The 23,935-nt window shown below is 37.8% G+C and overlaps 1 protein-coding gene across 1 annotated transcript; it reads left to right on the top strand.

Annotated features, from left to right (window-relative positions):
- The first annotated feature begins 720 nt into the window (after nt 1-720).
- On the top strand, nt 721-20,946 carry LOC113237826 (cell division cycle protein 16 homolog). The gene is made up of 12 exons (XM_026474509.1): nt 721-930; nt 1,190-1,353; nt 2,843-2,975; nt 3,855-4,017; nt 5,289-5,437; nt 5,810-5,924; nt 6,312-6,464; nt 8,515-8,651; nt 9,969-10,094; nt 13,169-13,354; nt 19,750-20,026; nt 20,642-20,946. Exons 1-12 carry the CDS (start codon nt 841-843, stop codon nt 20,755-20,757), a joined length of 1,809 nt encoding a protein of 602 aa, XP_026330294.1. The 5' UTR covers nt 721-840; the 3' UTR covers nt 20,758-20,946.
- Nucleotides 20,947-23,935: the final 2,989 nt, after the last annotated feature.

The raw sequence follows: 23,935 nt of genomic DNA, 5'->3' as shown, positions 1-23,935 counted from the left end.
CCGTGAATTTTGTCTTTCACAGTCACAACTAGTGTTGGGCCATGGAAAAAAATTATCATTTTAATGTAATGTTCTACGTTTTGAAGTTTTATTTAGCGAGAATAAAAAAAATTAACTTGTATGTCTAACAGCCACGTAACAGAAAAACGAGATTTAAAATTATCTCACAATAGCCAAAAAACCTCCAACAACCCTTTTGACAGGTGTCAACGTCAACTGTGGAAAAATAAAGAAAAAATATTTGAAATATGCCCGGAAAATATTTTGTTGAATCAATATTATTTTCAATTTAGTTTTTGTCTAACTTTCTCTTAGCTATACAATTTTCATTTATAATTCAAGCCAAATAAAAATTCAAATTATATTTTCAAACGAAGAACATAGGTAACACTTCGAATTGTATTATTCCAATTTTTGAAATTTTTCGGAAAATTACCTAACAGTAGTGATCGAAGACTTGGCTTAATAGATTATTCCGATGCCGTGATATTAATATACATGTATGTACGAAAAAAGAATGTTATCCAATAATTTTATATTATTTCGAAGCACCACCGTCGAAAACATTTAATTTTTGTAATGGAATACAAGAAAGAAACCACTCTGATTCTTGGCTGTATAGGCATTAGTGCCTTTGCCTTTTCAAATGGAAAGAAAACAGTATAAAAAAAAGAAAGATTTGACCCTTGACAGTTATTGGTTTGTTTTTGATAACTTTAAATTTTGCGTCGGATATTTTATGAATTATTTAGAATAGTTCTTAGTTATGTTTAAATATAATTAACAACACGCATTAATAGCTATTTATAAGTTATAAAGTAGTTATTTAAGAAGTCTAAAATGGCTAAAGCAGAGGCTACCGGTGGAACGAGTACCCAGATTTTAAACATCGAGTTTATGAGATCCCTGGTCAAACAATACTCCGAATTGGTTAATAAATTATTTCTTCTTCAAACTGATAAACTTATATCTACCGTAGAAAGAAGCGAATATTGTGTATTGTATTTTTCAGTAACGTATTTGTTAAGGTTATATTTACTATTTCTTTATAATTGTAAACAAACGTTTCTATGTATACATTAAGATAATCGTTTTCGATTTGCTGTTCATAAATAGATTCTCTTTAATATGATTACCATTGTTATTAAATTGAACGGTGTACATTTATATAGTGTTCTCATTGCTTTAGGGTCAATGGACAAGTGCACTGTTCTGGGCGGATGCGGCGGCAGGTACAGGGAGCGCGGGGGGTGCGGCTAGCGGCGACGACGTGTGGTTACTGGCTAGCACAATGTTGGCACGAGGAGAATTACACCGGGCTGCATATGCAGTAACTTCGAGGGGATTACACAGGTGAATAGTGTTGACCCAGTTGCGTTTGTTTCTATTTGTTTAAATCCCTCGGTGCTAGGTATGTAGTACTCTATCTTCGTATTTAAAAGAGGAAGCTCTTGTCGAAGGAGTCATCACCAACCATCCTTATTTAGCACCTTAACCTTGATTTCCTGATACAACACAACATTAACTTTTTGCTTTAACTGATCTAACTAACTTTTCGTAGCAGTAGAGCTAAAGAGTTTGTCCAGGGAAATACTGCCACCTTACATATTTCTGCTGCCAAATGCTAATGTAAGCATTACTGCGCGCATAGTGGCCATTTCCCTCAGAGCTTTGCGATTTGAAGCTCTGAATGGTACTGCTACTGCATGGGCAGGTCTACCACCAGGTACACAACTTGTTTGTCCCATCACTTGTATCCTCTATCTTCCACTATCTTTTTCTTCAATCATTCCTAATATTAAAAGTAATATTTGACTTGTTAGGACAATTGCCAAAAGAAAATGTTATTGTTTTTCCAGGCATTAATAGAAGGCTGCATCAATTACTGTATTTTCATTATCATTCTTTTTACTACAACTAAATTATTGTGATAAAAATACAAAAAAAAACTAAAAAACAAAAGAAAGCAAAGTTTTTTAGTTTCAGAAGCCCTGATAGCAGCCTACAGTGCCAAACACTAGAGTAGCAGTCGAAGAAGAAGAAGTCACTCGGTTCATAAACGACAACCTTTCCGTGTTTGTTTTTTGAAAGTAATGCAAAAATTTCTGAGCATGTTTGAGAAAATAATATTTACAGAGCCTGCACATGGAGCGGCCACTATGGAGAGACACCAAGTAGCAGGAAAGGGAACAATTTGTCAGAAAGTCTTTACATGTGACTAAATTGACCATAGTACATAGGATATATATTTTTTTTATAACATCAAGTGACGGGACGAGCAATACGTACACCTCATAGTAATCTAGAAGCCTGTCCATAATGCAGTGCCACTCAGAGCTTTAAACCGCATAGATGTGAGGGGCACTGCCACTGCGCCTGTCAGACATAAGTTGACAAGTTCCATGTCATTGAGGATAGTGCAATTACTCGTAACTAGCATTTGATTATGAGTTTCCATTTCGGTATTTTAGTAGCCAAATCAAATCCGCGTAAATGTCGTGACAGCCATATTTGCGCCATTTACGGGAATCTATAGTTATCAGTCCATACACAACATAATATAATGCTTACTATGCAAAATTGGAAGTCGTGATAGCTATAGAAATAACAAAATAATAATGTCTAATCCCTCTCCTGTGAAATTTGGTTTACTGCAGATACGCGCCTTTTTACCGATATAGATTTGCACTATCCCTGACGATTTATCTATAATTTCATCAGCACGTGGGTAAACCTTCAAAACCAGAACACAGTAATGCTGACGTTATCGCTTGGCGGCAGAAATAGGTAGCAGTACTTCCCTGTAAAATAGAAATAATTAATTAAAATTCATTTATTTCAGACGACATCTACTCTGTCTCGGCGTGGCGATGCGTGCGTACGTGTCGGCAAAGGAGCCGACAGCCGCGCTCACGCTCTACGAGGAATGTGATGATATATTATTGGAGCCACGAAGTACCGACCAGACTCATAATGTAAGATCCATGTTCAATCAAGTTCTCCAAATTTAAACAGCTAAGTTTTGTATTGAAAATGAAATAAATTTTTTTTGGATCTAAATCCCTTATATTAACAATATTGATTGTAATGAATATTATGGTGTTGTACTACCATGATACTAATTTATGATAGATACTTATATACATACCACATAGGTGGCACATGCATTACCGAAAAGGCCTACTTTTTTGTCTATTGTACTCGAAAAACAAAGCAATAAGATGCACCGGTGCAAATAATATTTCTTCAACTGTAGATGATTAATTATTATTAGAATGATCGAAAGAAAAATTCCTTCGACCCGACAAGACTCGAACCAGCGACCACGGGAACACCGTCGCCTCGCTCTTCCATCTTTTTTTTTTTTTTTTTTTTTTATATGTATACATGACAGGCAAATGACTCCACTCCACCTGATGTGGTGGTGAAGTGGAAAGTGGTATCCAAACGCGAAGGAACCTAGTGCAGCGATGAAATCCTCACTGCACTAGCCACCTCCACCCTGCCTGCCTACAATATGCCTCTTCACGCCTCGTTTGAAGGACCCCATATCATAAGAGGGAGGGAAGACATGTGCCGGAAGGGAGTTCCATTTGTCAACCGTGCGGCAGAGAAAGGAGCCACCGAACCTTTTAATACGCGATGGAATTCGGCAGGTAGTGAAACGGAGACTACGAAGGCCAGCACGCGTGCTTCTGAGCAGGAACGGGGAAGGGGGGATGAGGTTGAACAGCTCTGAGCTACAGGTAGAATTAGCAGGACGACGAAATTCTTATACGTGTCTGTTATATGATCTTTGTATTGACTGTTTTCGGCTTTCGACGTCGTACGTGTATGTGATTGTTTTTTTGCAGAGAGCACTAGCAGGAGTGCTCGTGTGGCAAGCGCGAGCGCTAAGCCTGCTGGACCGGCGCGACGCGGCGGCGACGGCGCTGTCCAGCGCGCTGCGCGTCGACGCCGCGTGTGTAGAGGCCCTAGACCTGTTGCTTGATCAACACGCATTTGCTCCATCACAGGGTGAGTGTATCTTGTCACCATTATCTAGTTGGTAGACCAGCCCTAAAGCATAGTATAAAAAGGCAAGTAGGGCAATTCCCGCGTATTCGGCGTGTAAGTGCCTGTATTTTGCTCGTAGCGTAGGGTTGTCACATGGCAACCGCGTGTTCGGCGCGTAAAACCCAATGCAAAATATTTCGCTCGGAGAGTAGGGTTGTCACATGGCAACTCCCGGTTGTTCGGAGCGTGAATGCCTATACGTAATATTTCGCTCGGAACGTACGGTTGTCACTTGGCAAATCCCGCGTGTTCGGCGCTTAAATGCCTATACATAATATTTCTCTCGGATCGTGGTGTTGTCACATGGCAAATCTTTTTTTTAAATAAAATATGAGCGCGCATTTGACCTCCATCGCACCTGATGGAAAGTGACGATGCGGTCAACGATGGAACATGCACACGTAAATAATTACCGTGAAAAGACCCAAGTTGTAACATTTAGGGAACAAGTCTGCAGGCAGGGAATTCCACTCCATGGCTGTTCGCCATATAAATGTGTAAAAGCGTAGCGCTTCGTGCGAATCTTTGGAATATCCACAACATAGGGGTGGAACCCAAATGCACACCTAAATAATGCCTATTCACTCTTTCCTTGAAAAGACCCAAGTTATAACATTTAGGGAACAAGTCTGCAGGCAGAGGCTTTAGAAATGTCCAAAGGTGTTTTTGCAAGTGCTTCGCCTTGCTTTTCTATGGCCTCGTTCCATATATGACAAGCACACACAAGAAGATACCCAGTAGATCGCCCTCGTCGGAATTCGTACTGGCGATCCTTGGGGAGGTCGTTGTCTTCAAGGTACGACAGGAGACGATTCGGAACTCCCGCGTGTTCGGTGTGTAAATGCCTATACGTAATATTTCGGTCGAGGCGTAGGGCTACTATTTTAACGTTACTATTTTAGTTGTACCTACAGGTTGTAAACATAATTTGAAAAAAGTTCAGATGTGCATCACAGTGTCCTCGTGCTATATGAAAGTAACCTTTGTCAATTGCAGTACTTACGGATTCTTATCTCGATTATGGGAGTATTATTTTGAGTTACAAAACAAATTCTGAACAATTCTGAACTTGAGGCACTCTTGTTTAAACAACCATATAAACACGTCTACTATTAGATATAATTTTTTTAAATGTTAGTAAATGTAAAAAATCGGTCCACTATTTGAAAAGCAGCTATATGAACTATTTTGGTTTAAACCACTGTTCGTGAAAAGCTGCGGTATGCTTTCAGAGAGCGAGTTAATAGAATCCCTGCCCATCGCATCGCAGCTGGGTGCGGCGGAGGGCGCGCTGGTCCGCGCGGCGTACAACGAGCGCCTGCGCCGATACGCACCACCCACGCCGCCCATGGATACCACCCCGTCAGACCCTGACTGTCCGGTGAGTGAATTTATACATGTACTTATATTTTGGAAACATGGCCTCCTAGAAGAAGGTACCTAGCGTAATTAAAAGAAGAAGCAGAATTTTTAGATAAGTGTAGACATAAAAACATAAAAATTGTTCATGCGCGTTTTGGCGTGAAGATTACTGGAATCCGCTGGATGTGAGCAGCGTAAAACGGGTATTTGAGGTGATAGGCCTATGTGGATAACTAAATATTTTGTATAATGAAAAATATTCCCACTATTCGCAGTAAAATCCATTCAGTAATTTTTTTAAACACCCACCGTTTTTGAGTTACAACAGTATTCTGTTTGATGTGCAAATGTTACTCGCTTCAATTGTTTTTGATTCACCTATACGTGTCAGATAACACAAGAAGTGGAAGCGGCGCGCTCGCGCACAGCAGAGGCGGCGATGTGGCGCGGGCGCAGACTCGCCGCCGCCTGCGAGTGGGCTGAGGCGCTAAAAGCGCTTGACCAAGGTTATCATACGTTTACGTTTTTACTTTACTTCGTTGGCTCGTAACCATTTGCTATAAGAACTATTTTATTCGCACTTTTACTCGTACGACTAAATATCTGTTATGTATCATGTTACTATTTATTGATTTTTTTAAAAATGATAGTGTTTTGACTCTTTCTCACGAACGATAAAAAGATTCCCTGAACTGCTCATGACCGGTTTGAGACCACCTGCTGACTGTGCTCTACATATTAACCTTGCGCAGGGGTCTTTTTATTCAACAATAACTTCTAAGGTGACAATTGTTACATCGATTTGAAGAACAACTCAAAAACTAACAGTAAAATACAAAAACAAGTAATGCCGTTTAATAAAGGCGCCGTGTGTAACTATTCTTACTTTGCAGTGGACCCGTGGTGCTGCGCAGAAGTACGCGTGGCGTGTCTCGTGGAACTGAAAAAGAGTTCCGAACTTTTCTCTTTCGCTCACTTGCTCGTTGACGCCTACCCGCATACCTGGCAAGCTTGGTTTGCTGTTGGATGCTATTACTATCAAATTGGTAAGTGCAATTGTTTTTATTTTTATCATATTTTAAATGTAGACAAACTAAGTGTTATTATTACATGATAATAAATACAGTTGTGTAAAGAGTAACAGTAGAGGTCCTTATGAAAGAGTTCGGCCAGGGAAGTACTGCCACGTTATCTATTTCTGCTGCCAAGGAGTAATGTCAGCATTACTGTGTTCCTGTTTTGAAGGGTAAGGGTGCTGGCACATGGGACTTGTCAACTTATGTCTCAGGGTGACGGGCGCAGTGGCAGCGCGCCTCTAATCTTTGCATTTAAAGAGCTGAGTGACACTGCAACTGTTATGGACAGGCGTGTAGCTTACCATCAGGCGCAAACTTGTTCGTCCTTTTCACTTGATATTATAAAACAAAATATAGATTCAGATTCATTATTTCTTAAATATAACACTACAGTATAAATTGCAGTACACATCGAAGTAAAAGAAATTATATTGAGATCGTCAGACAATAATGAAAATTATAAGTAAATACACAATAAATAGAAAATGAACAATTCATTATTTAATATTGTTATCATTAAATTACATATCAAATATCATTCTCCATCAAGGATCGTCATAAGTTGATAACAATTATACAAGAGTATGTTAATGCGGTAAAAATAGAAAATACTCAAATGTAGATGTATATTACAAGGCAGGAGCTCCCAAATACCAGCTTGACCCATTTGACTCCATCCAACGTAAGGTTGTTCCTTTTTTCGATGATCCCAAACTCGCAGACGGTATGGAGCCCCTTAGCCTACGGAGTGACTTTGGCTCTCTGTGTGTGTTCTACCGCGTTTATAATGGGGAGTGCTCTGATGATCTTTTCAAACTGGTGTCACTGTCTCGTTTCTAACATCACTCCTCCCGCCAAAGGAATAGAGTCCTTCTCCACATCTTAGATGCCTGGCATTGTTGGACCACGTGTTCATCTCGTCCGTTTCTTCCTCGAACTTGCAAGATGTGGAATGATCTTCCTCCTGAAGTATTTCCTTTGCGCTATGACATGGGGTTCTTCAAAAAGCGTGTTTACAGGGCTCTCAAAGGCTGGCAACGCATAGGTAGCTCATCTGAGGTTGCAAATGTCCATGGGGTACGATGAACACCTCCCATAAATTGGCTCGTCTGCTCGGTTGCCTTCTTCTTTACATAAAAAAAAATTACAATAACGACTTTACAGCTATTTTGACGATTTAACCTTCACTGGATTTGCGAAGTAGCAAATTAATTTACATCTACTGCTTTTTAACAGTAATCGTGTGTAAGTCGTGTGGGTCGTATGTGAACAAGTGTGTATTCGTATGTCAGGAATACGATCATTTCAAACACAATCCGCCAAAGTAAATGCGCTCCGAACATGCGCTCGCTTTCACAAATACCAACATATACTTTGCCGGGATACAACAACGTATATGGAATACATGCTACCAGAAATTCTGAACGACCAACCAGACACAGTGTTAAGTGACATTAAGGGTGATGTCAAGAAATGCAAAACTGTTTTAAAGAGACACTATCTCGGTTTATAGTAAAATATCTATAGCACTTATTTAAATGTGGACATATACTCTAGAACTAGTTAATATTGTAGTGAATTGTAAGTTAATTTAACTGTCGAGCTTGTTAGCTCTTCACTAGGTGGTTAAACCACTTCACCTAACGATAAAGAAGAGTCGCTTTTTATAAAATTTGTTCTTGTAATTCAATAAATAAATTAAAGTAAAGAAAAAGCGACACGACTGTCTATAATAGTTGTGCCGTTCAGAGCTTCAAATCGTAAAGATTTTAGGGGCACTTGCCACTGCGCCCGTCACCCTGAGATAAAAGTTGACATATCCCATGTGCCTGTAGTTTCACCAGCACCCTTATCCTTCAAAACCGGAAGTTACGCTCACACTACTGTTTCGCGTTTGGAACTCCTTTACAAGGAGCTCTAAAGTAATTATATACAATTTTATTTAGTAATTATTAGTTAGTAGTAATTATTAGTTTTATGTAAGTACGTAATAACGTACGGGAGCATTTGAACGTTGTAGGCAAAAGTGACTTAGCACGGCGGTACCTCAGCAAAGCAAAGAGTGTAGAAGCAGGCGCGGGCTGTGTGTGGCTGGCCTACGGACACAGCTTCGCGCATGACGGAGAACACGATCAGGCTATGGCGGCATACTTCAAGGTACGAATTTAATTATCGATAGGGTGGTCAAAAATGGCGGGGATTCAAACCACGGCGATGGTTTGAATCCCTGTCACGGTATTATAGCATGGTTACGTAGCTCAGGTGGCGTAGCGAGAGGTACTTTATAAATATAAACGACGATGTATCATAATTATAACTTTATACGTGTATTTAATTTCGAAGCTTTATCCAGAACTCCTAGATGTCTGTTTGACATTAACACTCTGGTATTCTTACAATTGTAAATACAAAACTTTAAAAAATTGTAAATACTACAGTATGTACAGTCGATGCTCTAACGCACCTGACCCCCTTTGCAACCTTTAGTTCTGAGAGCTTTCTTACGCATTTAACAGAAAAGTGTAAAGGCTTTTTGGTTTAAATTTATATTTGGAGTCAAAGATCAAATTGGCTTTAAAAGTTTCTTAAAACATCGTTCACTAATATTGCAATAAGGAAGTCATATCAAAATGAATTTTACGGCTCACAGGTTAAAGGTTAAGTTTGCTTAACACCTTTCCTCACACTGATCTACTCAAAACCAAATAGTCGGTCAGGTATCTTAGGGCATCAACTGTACCTATGACTTTAATTTGTAAGTTTATTTTAAATTTTTTCAATATTTGAAGTTCATGGTAGTAAAAACATCATGATTTTCAATAAAATAATTATTGCAATTAATATAGCGACATCTCGCAGCAGTCTCTGGTAGCTGTAAAGGTACCAGGTTGAGTGAAGAAACTTTCATAAGTTTCTCGCAAAACAAAGATCAGCAACGGACACAGAGAAATTCGTCGTATCTGTTGACTCGACCTTTAACTCAGTTGGCTCAGAGGTGGCAAATGTTAATGCAAGTGGGCATGCCAACAGCTCCATTAACGATCTGGAAAATAGAGAGGTACTGTACGTGCACCCGAGGCATTAGCGTCTTGAGAACCGGATGAAGTCCGCGACAACGGTCTGTGACAACCCTGTCCACGGGCTGATATGGAGTCAGTGTCTGAACTTTACCTTATAAAACCTAGTAAGAAAGGCAGTGCTCTTCCCGTATACCCAAGGGGTTGGTGAGGAGGGTCACTATAAACAAAACTTATGTAGAAATATACGGAAATGTAGTTCAATTGGTAAGAGCGTAAGCCACGGTGAGTCAACAGACGCTGGTTCGAGTCCAGTCGAATTGTATCAATACTAATAACAAACTAGTAGAGTATTTTCCCAAAAAATATATTGTGAATACCATGGTTTATAACCATTATAACTCATGGATATTCAATGAAATAAATACTAATTAATATACTGTCTAAAACATTCTAGGCGAGCCAGCTGATGCCCGGTTGTCACCTGCCCCCTCTGTACGTCGGTGTGGAGTGCTCTCTACTGAACAACGTTGCTATGTGCGAGCGTTTTCTCACACGCGCTGCGCAACTACACAACTCTGAAGTACGAATTTTTGTTTAGTTTATTTACTTGTGTGTAGAGGGCCATATAATATATCGTCAACGTTTTAGCACGAATTGACGTAACTTGCAATTATGTCGGAAAAATCTTACTTACATATTTCGATTCTGTATATTATGAAGTGGAATGTCGATTATTTATCGCAGTTCTGCACATTTGTTTTCACATTTGTGCACATTTGCGCGCGCAATTATTTTACTGGTTTTTTTTTTTCAGGTCATGGCGACCATTGACCTCGAATAATCTCTAGTAACTAATCGAAATTCAAAATTCGTGCTCCGTCACTACATCTAGAACCTCTCTACGCCTATTGACCAATAATTGTATTTTTATGCTACAGTGGCGCGGCGTGAAAATTTTTGTTAGTAAAGCCGGTTAATAAAATAACAAACCTTGTGAGACAGAACTCACGAAGCGGTTTTGACCCGCGCCTGCTGCGGTTGCGGGACGGCGGTTTTGTGCGGTCACGTAGCCGCCACGGTTGCGGAACGGCCCGCAAACTTGGCGGGAGAGTATCGCAAGGCGCGCGGTTATTTACGATCGATTGAGATCGTCAATTAAGTCTCAGACGTCGCCATGGACTCACAACAAAAACGAGCTATCGCGTTATACTTACTTTATCGAAGAATTAAAAGAAGAAGGCCTAAAAGATTCAGGGTGCATCCTCTGATTCCGGGAAGAAATCGTTACGGATTATTCGTTGTTCTTATTAATGAGTTAAAAAAACAAGAAGACAAATTCTTTAATTTTATTCGGATGTCCGTATCTACTTATTCAGAACTTTTAAGAAAAATGGTAACTGGTAGGAAAATAATTGATCGACTTCAACATCCGTAACTTGCGAAATTGACACGCGCTGCCAAATCGAAAATCAACCACAAAACGGCGTGGGAAGGAAAGACCCAACCCGCGCGCGTGGAACGCGACGCCCGCGCCCTCTGCGGTCGGTCCGCGGGCGACGCGTTGCGCGCGCGCGGTTTGCGGCCGCCGCGAGTAACCGTCTCCGCTGCGGGCGTAAAACGCGTCGTGAAATGTGCTACTAAATTTTGCATACATTTCTACGTTCTTCGGAGGCCGTGGTCCCGCAACCGCAGCGGGCGCGGGTGAAAATCGCTCCATGAGTTCTTAGCCTAACAAAATCTTATTTTTTGTCATAAAAACTGTGCATATAATAATCGAATTGGACTAAAGCGGCTATTTACAAATACATAGTATAGAAAAAACAAAAAATGTACCTGTTAAAAAATCTTGAAAAGACGCCTTGGCGAAACTTAAAACAACACTTATTAACAGACAAGACACTAATAAAGTTAATTTCACTGGTTCCATAACACTAAATAATTAAAATTAAAGTAATAAATTTTATATTTAGCGTTCCATTATTTTAACAATTAATTACTTGTGAACAAAGTTTCATGTCGCTAGAATTGCGACAAATAAATGCAATTTTTGCCACTTTACTTTTTAATTAAAACTGCTAATTAACACGAGCTTCTCTTTCCTTTACGTAGGCTAGGCCTAGTAAAACAAAACACCTAAACAAACATTTTTGTAACGCTATTTATTGTTCAACATTTACAAAATGCTAATAGACCTTTTTTAAATTAATATGTTATTATAATATTTGTATCATGGTAAAAAAAAGTTTTAGACTTGGCAACAATCTTTCCTAAGAAACACATTGGCGGCAACTTAATACAGGTCTTTAAAAAATTAGTAACTTTCACGCTATAGTCCTAAGGTTTAAGTGAATATTCGACCATACAAATCAGACAAACAAATCAGACAAATACTATGATTGAAATGTAGCGAGTTTCAAAAAGGTAGGGTCTGAAAAACAGCTTAAGTTGAGACTCTATCCTTTTTATCTACACAGTATCTATAAGTGATGTTATTTACGACTAAACTGTTTTGTAAATGTAGATAAATAAAGTTCTTTATTATTATTATTATATTATCATAACTCCATCATTGGCGGTTTATCGGCGAGCCATTTCTACCAACGATGATAGCGGAAAACGTGAAACGATGCCGCGTCGTAGCTCGACGCGACGTCGTATTGTGTTTATATGTAAGAGCCCATACCCTACCCTTGAGGAACGGGCGAGTAATCACATTCGCATATTGTGCGATTTAAGTGCCAAGAAAACTTTGCTCACTGCGCTTCGGTAATTGTACATTGTATATTAAGGACGGTAAATAAAAAAATACTAACGAGGGTTTATTAGAAGCCGAAGGCTAGAGGCTTTAATAACCGAGTTTCATATTTTTATCGTATATGATACATACAATGCTTTTCACCACATTTGCGAGGAATATAGTTATATACACTATGTACATAGTTATGTGAATAAATATGGCACACAACACTACAATTATTATGAATTTTGCAAATGGCGGGGTTTTTTATCAACAGATGGCCAGCTAGCTATTCTTCCATAGATAATACAACTCGAACTAAAATGTTGTAGAAAGCAAAGATGCATATGAGTCATGATGAATAGCAAAATTTTTATACACAAAATAATTAAAATCAATTATAAGAAATTCGTTATAATTAGTATTTAACTAGTATGTGGCTGAATTAAATTTTTAACCGACTTCAAAGAAGGAAGAGGTTAAATTCGATTATATGTTTTTTTTGTATGTATGTTACGCGATAACTTATATTTGTGAACCGATTATGATGATTCTTTTTTTGTTAGAAAGAGGGTACTTCTGTAGTGGCCCCATTTCAATTCGAAGAAAATATTCCGCCTCTAAGGGTGGCAAACTAGGGGATGAATTCCTTTTGAGTTCTTAGTTTTTAGTACTTTATACTGATTTTAGATAAAATTTTAAGCGAATGTTTTAATTCTGAACTTAAGTAACCTCCTTGCTTGAACTTGAACCTAACCTATGCAAGGAAGTATAAATCGTGCTACAAATTAAAAAGAAAACTCCTTACCTACCATTTTTTTGGGGCATTAGAGTTAAGTTAGCCACTATATAATCATACTATTCACGAGCATGTGAAAAGTGATGAAAAGATATTTTGAATCAAATGTCTTTTCCAGTCGTCTTGTGAAGTGGCAGAAGAAGGCGACGAGAACGTAAGCGGGTGGGATCGGGTGGCGCAGTGCGCGACCGAACCCCACGTGGCACATGAGGCGGGCTGCGCCGCTTTCGCTGCCGGGGACACCGCCGCCGCCTGTCGCTTGTGGCTGCGTGCACTCGACACCGCCAGGAAAGGAAACGACGAGGTCAGTTGTACTCCTACCACAGTCTGGGAAATCGAGTACAACGTTGAACAGTCACCGAGTCCCAGAGTTTCGTTGCCAAGAACAGACTTTCTATTTTCAAGCAAAGTTACGCTACATAACAGCTTAAATAACTTTATTACACAAGGGTTTTTATACACAGATAAACAAATTACAATATACTGAGTTTTAAATAACTTTTTCTACGTTTATAATTAACTATTAATGCATAATTAATTTGCATGCATAGTTAACATATACACAATACACTAAGCATTTAACCAATTAATATTAGTATTAATGTACATTTGATAGCATTTATATTAAGGAATTATTAGCTAGATTTAAACACATTCGAAAATGCAAGAATCCGTTAGAATAACACTTAGTTTGAGCAGAGCGACTGCTCGTTGTCAACCGTGAAAAAGCTCCCGCTCGTCGTGTATCGGCCTTTTATATTCATGCACAAACAAAACCCGCCAGCCGGCGTCGCCGAGTCGTTAGCGCGTGGTGTTTTTCTGATACGCACGTGCTGTTTTACTTACTAATTATTCTGTATTGTATGTTCATTACGACATTGATTACCAAATCATCACTTAAATTACGCAACTACCTAACACATTATCGTTCAGTTCAATCGCCAACGCGATTAAATAATAACGATCGATGATTGCAATTGACTCATTTGTTCACTTTTCACATTAATATTTTGAAAATACAAAAGATAAATTACACTAAAACGGACTCGCATACTTTCCAAGTCATTAGCATCAACAGCTCTTTTTGTCAATGCGCGCTCGTTTTAAAGTACTATATAGCGCGGATGTGTGTCAACAAGCGGGTATACTAAAGTGACACTGGGCGGGTCAGGTGACGGTATAAAATTATAAAATAAATTGTGGTTGTTCATTTAACCGATATGTAGGATTTTATAATACTCTATGTGAGTAAGGAGCTTTGCCAAATAAAACTGAGAAATACTAAACTCACGTGTTATGCTCAATTCAGTGAATTCAGAACTTTAAAACGCTCCCCTGTAAACTTGGCAATTTCGACATACGATACTTTACGTAGGAGCGTTCGATATATGTCAAAGTTTAGAACATAATTTTAGCTCATATTCAATCAAGTCAATATTTATATAATATTACAAGGAAAAAAGCTAATTACTTGTATTTCATCTAAAAGAGGAATTAATGGATGTCCACGGCCATTTACATAACATAAACGACTTCTAGGCTATTGATCAGCGCCGTTTAGATGTAAGACGAAATTTTGGCCTTTTTCAGAGCTACGATCTACAGTATGCAGATTAACAATCCTCTCATGTTATTGGACCATGTTATAATGTAAATATTTTATTTCTCCGAGTGATGTTAAAGGGTGACTGTACTCATGACAAGAATCAAACCTATATTAGTATTTTTGAGCAGTAATAATACATTGTTATAGTTGAAGAAGTATTATTTGCACCGATTAATGTTACTGCTTGAAACGGCTCATCTTTTCTGTTACAATGGAGTAATAAAATTATTTAAAATTAACCCTTCTTTTACTTAAAGCGTACGTGAATTTAAAGATATAGTAGTTAAAGCACGCTATGATGACCGTTTTGACGTTTGTCCGCTCATCAAGTTTCCTATTAATTCATAACTACGTTGAAGGAACTAATTGCCCTACATTGTTGTCAATAGTGACGTGCAGTAAAATTTATGAATGAATATGAATTTTACGATACAACTCCGCATTTGTTTATCGAAATTCGAAATTTAAAAAAATTAAATCTGATACGATCGTCACTTATGGGATCGCTGGCCAGCACAACTTCTACCTCCGTCAAAGCTCAATGCAAAACAAAGCAGTTTCGAATTGACGATATATTAGTAAACATTTTTATTTTCGATGTATTAAAACTTTCTAATCAGCTACCCTTTACAATGCTAGTAACAAATCGATCGAAAACATATAGATGCGACTCGCATTTGATTATATTTTTTTCGATAATGAATTGAGATCTCACTATTGTAATCGTCAACACGGCCATCATACCGTGCCGGTATAGTAGCATACGAACGACCAAATTTGATAAAAAAATATATTATTAAATTTTAATAATATAATTTAATTTTGATTATATTTCATCTTCATGAATATATTCACGCCTCAACGCAACTCGAATAAATAAAATATAAATACGGTGACAACTTTGAAACGAACTATGTAGGGTAGTTCGTTTCAAAGTAATGTGTTATCACTACAATGCACTGAGAAACTATTCCGTACCAACGTACAAGAATAGTGAATTACCAAATATCGTAATAGACAGAGCGTAAGAGTGTATGAACCTAAATTTCACTCAATTTTAATTTTAATTTTAAACCACATGGAATATTCCATAATATTCTAGAATATTCAAGTAATAAAAATTTCCACCAAAATTAGGTAGTGAAAACTAATCTGAAAATTATCCGAATAACACCTCCCTCAAAACCTGGAACTATTCTATTGTATTCTGTATTTTTGATGTGTAGTTAACAACTACTTTACTATAATGAAAATATAATATATAATTTGTTTTGATTTTTTTTCGTCTTTAATTTTTAATCGTCTCTGGAAACCAGAGAGAGTTATTATTCACCCTATTTGTGTTACTCGAAGTTTAGGTAATTATACTATTTCGAGCTCTGCTGATTACCGTAAATTCGATAGCCTTTATTTACGTCTTCCAAGCTTCGAATAGTACGTTAAATTTTATTAAAACTTTGTAAAATGATGAAATATCAACAGTACGTCCACTAACCACGGTTTTTAAATAAATTTCTACTTGTAATGTTATCTAATAATTGGAACGACTCAGACAGATATCTATTAGTGTTAATAATATCAAGCAATAACCTAAAAATTCCTATTGAATCGTATCCTCGAAAAGTTATTTGTTTTTGACACCTTCGGGTATTTTAATAAACCAATTAGTACCAGTGTAGCTCTTTGTGGAATAGTTCGTCCGGGAAATTATTGACACCATATTTCTGCCGCCAAACAAACTCAAACTCAAATGTGTTTTTATTTCGTAGACAAACAAATAACACTTGAAATCGTCATATTGATTAAACTCTACTACTCGTTCGTAAGGCAGATTCCCCTGAAAAGTATGAGTATAAGAAATTCTAGAACAGGGTGTCTTAACCTGTGATCCATGGTGAGCCTACCTAATACAGCGTTAACGTGAAAATTGGATACAATATGTAGTGAATACATAGGTACAGTACGCGTGACCTTTTTGAATTTCTGCGCCATTAGACGGCCATCCATTATTAGAGCGAAACGCATGTAAGTGTAACGTCAACGCCTTTGATGTTCTAATTATGATTATAATTCAGCATATGCAGCAGCAATCATCACACCAACTATTCATATGTAAAGTTTAATCACATACAATAAATGCCGGTAAAACCTAAACCGCGTATTTTTATTTTTTTGGAAAGTGGGCTCTATGAAATTTTGAGATGGCTCCAGGACTAGAAAAACGTTGAGAAAACAAGCTCTAGGGGTTGCCATGTGTAAATAAACATTTGTTCAAATTGTCATTTGCAATATTTATTTCAAATATCATAAGATCCAACAACCAGCAAAAGCTAAACTACCAAGTATTTTTGTCATCCAAGTACGCAGAACCTTTACTACTCGTATAAAGTTATTTACTTATATTGATTTCATTACTGCGTTTCGGTTTTGATGGATAGAAGCGCTGATGAAAATATAGGCTCGTGGGCGTTGTCAACTTTGCGATGAAAACTCTGAGCGGCACTACACCTGTTACATTATATTACATTAATAACTAGAGGAAAAATTCACTCCCAGTTGTTATATTGTCTCAAAAATAATAAACAATATCCGTTAATTAATTTTCAAATGATTTTTATAAAAAAAGAAGAAATATCCAAAAAGTTGTCCGTTCTTAGTTGTTTTATAAACTGCACCTGTAGTACTCGTTTTTTTTTATCATCGTGCTTCTTGTTATGAGTGTGCGTCTATGACATAAACACATTTTTTCTACAATCTCATCTGGATTTTGATGTTCTATGATTTTTATTCATTAAAAGATACATTAGTTAAAAAAAATCGTACTGAACTCACCCATTAAGTTTGTTGCCTCCTAATCATATTATAAAAAAATAGACATTTTTTTTTCAGCACTGGCAACCGTGCTATGCTTACGTGTAATCAGAGCCAATTTACTAATGACATTAAATGTTTAAAAACTGAAATTGGCGGAAGTTAAATTATTGAATATAATCTTATAAATAATAAAATTATTTTATCGAATATTATAAATAAGAGAATTCAATTCAATTCAATTTATTACTCCACATAAAGATTACAAAGGTCTTAAATAACATATAGGTCCTGATTATATAATACTCTGTAAGGGCATAGCAATGAAGGGCAGATTACACCTATTTTATAAATAAATAAAACACAATCTCTAAAACAATTAAACAACCTGCAAACTTAAACATGCTAGCTCTTATACTTGTACTAGTAATACTTAACTATTATATAATAATATATTTATACCTAATATTTATCTTCGAAAAATTCGTTCAGATGTAATAGCATTTTTGTACTAGAAAGCTTTTTAGTTCTACATTGAATATCTTAATTTTATCTATGCGTTTAATTTGGTTGGGTATTTTATTATAAATTTTTATTGCCCATGGAATGCGGGCCAGATCTACATATAATATGGAGTTTTGATGAAGGTATTTTTAATTTGTATTCATTTCTATTATTCCTTTTTTATTAGTTAGTGGCATCGAGTATATAACAAGAAATAGAGGCGAAATGTCATTTAATTTGTTTGAAAACTATTCTGCCATATCATTACTGTGACAATTGCGCTCCGATTGGCTAGCCCGAATTCGAAACAATTGACGGGTGTCGTCAACTATTTCACTTGAAATCGACCAGTTTACTTAAACTTTGCTATAATAGACGAAAATTGCAAAATTACATATTTAATATTCAATTACCGATGAAAACTGATTCCGTTTGTTTTATAATTAGAAGTTTTGCTGTTTTTCCCCACACCACCGAATGAAACAGCACGCCATTGTTAGAGATATAATCTTTATTACAATAACTACAGAATATTGTTGGAATATACGGAGAGGTAACACACAGGTCAGTTGTTGGCGCTGTGTATATTTATCTCTGTCTGTTTATAAGCGAAATATCACTGATGAGTTACCAGGAATGTATGGCCCTTATTTCGTCTCTATTTCTGGTTATATACTCGATGATTTTGGTACATGCGATAATTAGAAAAGAAATAGTTTTTATTGGAAATGTAATATATACATAAAAGCAGCCGCAGTGACAAAAAAAATCGAATTCATTTTGTATGGAAATGGACCGTGACGTTCCCCCTTAATTAACACTTCTTTTTTACCGTTTTCGATAGTAATTAATAGCAGCCAAGAAGTAATGCTCTTTCTCAGCTCAATCACTAGCCTTTTTCAAAAAATTTTATTCGCCATGTCGTCACCCCACCACCAGCCAACACCTCACAAGTTACGTTCAGGAATTAACTTAAAAAAACTCTTTTGGTTGGCTCTTTACCTGTAAATATTTTTATTTTTTTTATAATAATCACGCACACACTCAACATAGACCCGCACTAGGGAAATCCTGTGTCGCGGATGCCATGGACACATACATAGACAACCTCAAATTACACCCAAACTCACGAGACAAATAAACATAGGCCATACAAATATTTCTCCCGGCCCGGGAATCGAACCTGGGACCTCTACATGGCAGTATCAGTAGCATGGTAACCGTTCGGCCACGGAGGCAGTTAAAATAATTAGCGATGAAGTAAGGTGTTGACAGATGACGCGAGACAACATCATGCTTCTTAGCAAATTTACAAGCCTCTAAAATATATATTGACGTAAGTGTTAAAATATTATATTTGGAAATGAAACTATTTTTCCGGATTTAAATTGCGTATATTTGTTTTTTCAAACAAACCGACGTTTCGGGCCCTTTACAACCAAAAACCTAAGAACAAAACCTAAGAACTCGATATATTATATTTGGTAAAGTAGGGTCTATATGAATCAGCATTTTAACAACAAATTATGAAAAGTAACACTGTGACGTTATCTATCGGAACCCAATTTAAACTAACAAGTGCATAAATACATTAAATTGCAATCATACTTTTATTAATAACATTTATTTAAAATAACAATAGAATAACATTATATTTACATACGAATATTTTATTGAGGGTAATCCAAATAAACAATTTTCTTTTTTTGCATTCTTTCATTATTTTCAACTGCCAAGGGAAATTTATTCTATTTTGAATTTGAAATCGTTGTAAACAGGTGAGTGCTAGATGGGCACCAACCCTAGACGCATTAGGCCACGCGTGTCGGCAACTGGGGCAGCCAGCTGAGGCCCTCCAATGGCACGAACGCGCCCTAGCCTTGCGGCCCGGCCGAGCGTCCACCTACGCCGCCATGGGGCTATGCCTGGCCCTACTGGGGCGAGAGACTGATGCCGCTGATGTGTTGCACACAGCACTCGCTAAAGACCCCGATGACGTAGTGTCGTTAGCTTTGTTGGACGCTATCGTTGATAGACTTGACTCTGCTTTAACTGGTAAGTTCATATATACATTGTTTTATTTTAAACAAAAAAAGGAGGAAACGGGCGGGTGTGTAAAAATAATGTAGGTTAATAGTAGTCGGATTAGTTTGGTGAGTATCAGAAGGTACCGTAATTTTCAGAAAATGCTCCGCATCAGGTAGAGGGACTTGTGAACATTATCTCAAGGTGACAAGGACTTTGCGATTTAACAATCTGAGTCTGCATTGTTAGGCCTTTTCCAGAGTGGCGGCGGGCACGGGTGCGGACGCGGGTGCGTGTAAATCAAATAATGTACGTAGACGCTCCTTGCGTTCACAGTGGTCACGCTCGCCGCACGGGTATACATACATTGTCTCGGTCCGCCTGTACCTTTCACATTGCTTGGTCTAGCGTCTAGCGCCTGTTTGCGATTTCGACATGTGGATCTATCCCTTCGTAGCCGCTTCGGCACTGTGCAAGGGAAGATGCCAAGACCCGTGCGCCCGCACCCACCACCATGCCCTTAAAGATAGGCGTGTCGCTTACCACCACAGTAAATACGACTCGTAGGGTTAATATTTTTTATACCAATCACAACATATAGAATAAAAAAGCGCAGCTTTACAGTCCATATTATGATAATTCCAGAGGAAGAAATCCCCTCGCTGCCTTTCCCGGCCGTGACAATTTCGGTGCCGACTACTACACCGGAACCGGACGCCGACGCTACCAACACTGCAGACATGAGCATGAGTTTCGACTGATTAAGTCTCGGAACGGTCGATGATCACTATATCAGTTATAAGCGGTTCAACACCATGTAAGAATTGGCAAGTTAAATTTAACCTTCACTGTGTTGCCGACTTTTAAACAACTTATAATTACTTACAGCGATCGAGGATTCGAACTAAGTGTGATAAGACATTTAACTATGAAACACGCACCATAGCGGGTGCGGGTCGGGTGCGTGTCGGGTCGGGTGCACGGCGGGTGTACTTCCGTATATATTTATGGACGACAATACACCACGCGCGAACGCGGGATGGGCTCAGGTCGGGTCCCGCGCCCGCTCGTTGTGTGTTGTCCATATATTACTTACTACCTTTTACTGCCTCTGTGGCCAAACGGTTCTCACGCCGGACTGCCACGCAGAGGTCCCAGGTTCGACTCCCGGGCCGGGAGAAATATTTGTATGGCCTACATTTACTTCTCTCGTGAATTTGGGTGTAATTTGTGATTGCCTCTGTGTGTGTCCATGGCACCCGCGACACAGGGTTTCCCTAGTGCGGGGCTATGTTGAGTGTGCGCGTTATTATTATTATTGTTATTATATATACACACACGGAATTACACCCGCCGTGTACCCCACCCGACCCGCAACCATTCTCCCTTTCATCTCCCGCCTGTTCGGTATATCAATGCCTACACGTCTGTCGAAGCATAGGGTTATCACATTACACGATTTTTGTTTCTGAGTCAACAATATCATTTTCTAATTGGTTATAACATGTAAACATTGTGAGATTATATAAATACCACTATGTAGCTATGTAAATACCATTGTGAGAGCCACAATAGCTAAGTTTCAGGGGTGTAGATACTCCTTTACACATACTTATGTATGCTGCTCAGTTACACAGAAACTAATACTGAGAAACCAGAAAAACACTTATCGTCGGAGATAGTACAATTACGCGTAACTAGCATTTGATTATGGGTCTTCATTTCGGTAATTTAGTGGCCAAATAACATCCGCGTAAATGTCGTAGCAACCAAATTCGCGTGACTTACGGAAATCTATTGTTATCAGTCCGTAGACAACATAAATTAATGCTTACTGTGCAAAAATGAAAGCCGTACCCATTGAAATAACAAAGTAATAACGTTGAATCCCTCTCCTGTCAAATTTGGTTTGGTGCAGTTACGCGCTTTGTACCAATACCACGCGGATTGCACTATCCCCGACGTTATACCGAATTATTATGGAGCTTGGTAGTTTATTCCCAGACAAATTCAACCAGCCGCAACTTTTTTGGTAGATATAAGCTGAAACAGATTAGCAAAATAATTAAAAAAAAAATGTAAACTGCATTTTTTTCAAAATTCATTTAAAATAATTGTAAGGTAGACAATGAGGAAACACACAACATTGCGATATTAAAAAACACCACAGTGACAGATTCAAAACATCGAGTATATAACCAGAAATAGAGACGACATGAGGGCCATCCATCCGTGGCATCAGGCAAATGGGGCCTTATATCAACTCTCATTTATGCTGAAATAGTACAGCGCCAACAACTGATCTGCGTGTACGTCTCCGTATATTCCAAAAATATTCTGTATTTATTGTAATAAAGATAATATCTCTGACAATGAGGGTTGTTCCATTCGGTGGTGTGGGAAAAACAGCAAAACATCTAATTATAAAACAGAAACGGAATCATATTTCATCGGTAATTAAATATTAAATATGTAATTTCTCAATTTTCGTCCTTTACAGCAAAGCTCAAATTAACTGGTCGATTTGAAATGAAGCAATTGACGACACCCGTCGTTGTTTCGTATTCAGGCCAATCGGAGCGCAGTTGTCACAATAATGATATGGCAGAATAGTTTTCAAACAAATCAAATGTCGTTTCGTCTCTATTTCTGGTTATATACTCGATGGTTCAAAAGTAACTTGACTAACTCGTAAGTTTGAAGTGAATGTTGACAATAAATTGTACTAAAAACCTTTCAATAGACTTATACAGAAAGTAAATACCAAAATGGTAATTACTGTTGTTTTTGTAATTCACAAATCGTCAGCTTAGACCCGGAGGATTGTTCCGATAAACGGTGATTTACGTTACACCGTGCCGTGTCACAGTCCAATATTTACATTGTGCTTTTGTATGAACTAATTCATGTTAGATCGAGTCGAGTCGAGTCGAGTCCGTGTCCCGACCGGAACACGACCAACATGTGTAACATGAATTAGTTTATATACTAGCAGAATATAGTTTTAGCGATTACTTCCTTTAAACTGTCAGCGTGGCAAAGCGGCAAGCCGTAAATTTCAATCCCACTTCTGATTTTAGCGATGAAGTGGAATTTGTCTTAAAAAAACAATCTTTAACAGAAATAAATCAGTTAACAGTTTTTGTTTTTATAATTGTGGGTAATTACACAAAATAACTAACAGAAATAAAACTAAAACCTAGCCATTTAACCACCTGATTAAATAGTACGAGTAATGACAAAATAAATCGCGATAAACAGAGCGAGCTCGGATGACCATGGCTACGACTGGCAGAGCTCAGATCCGCACCGTAGGAAGTTTAGGATAAAAATGTGTCGTCTGTCGAAGCGAGCTCTGTTTATATAGCCTGAGGTTTGTGTCCGTCAACTGTTTGCAGTTTGCAAATCAGCCTTATTAATGATCCCGTTACACCGTAAGTCTACTCCTTTCAAAAATTTTGAATTATTAGTCTTTGCTAAGTAAGAACGAATTAAAAAGTTACAATATGTATGATAAATATAAGAAATAAAACAATTTTTAATTTTTTTCGGTTCGAAATTCCTTTTTTTTTCAACGTTCCGGGCCAAAGGGCCAAGGTCCGGAAAAGGAAAAAAAAATTGTTTAATTTCCTATGTGTATGTGTAATCGCGAAAACCTAAGAACTCAATAATATAAGCTTTGTGATGATGCGACCTCTTTTATCGTCATCCCACCTTTCATTACCGTTTTCTCTGGTTCCTGCCCACTTACTTTTAAACTTTTGAATTGTTCTCCAATTCTTTTTCTTCGTCATTACTTTGCTTCGTTCGTCATCAAAAAATCAAAATTATCGGATAGAAAAGACATGTTTTCCAATCATGTAAACCTAGTTGCTTATAAAGCAGCATGATATATATTTAAATATATATCATGCTGCTTTATAAGCAACTAGGTTTACA

Source organism: Hyposmocoma kahamanoa, unplaced genomic scaffold (assembly GCF_003589595.1).
Source record: "Hyposmocoma kahamanoa isolate Upper Pololo Valley unplaced genomic scaffold, ASM358959v1 94, whole genome shotgun sequence".
NCBI classification, from domain to species: domain Eukaryota; kingdom Metazoa; phylum Arthropoda; class Insecta; order Lepidoptera; family Cosmopterigidae; genus Hyposmocoma; species Hyposmocoma kahamanoa.
This window is presented reverse-complemented; position numbering and strand designations above follow the sequence as displayed.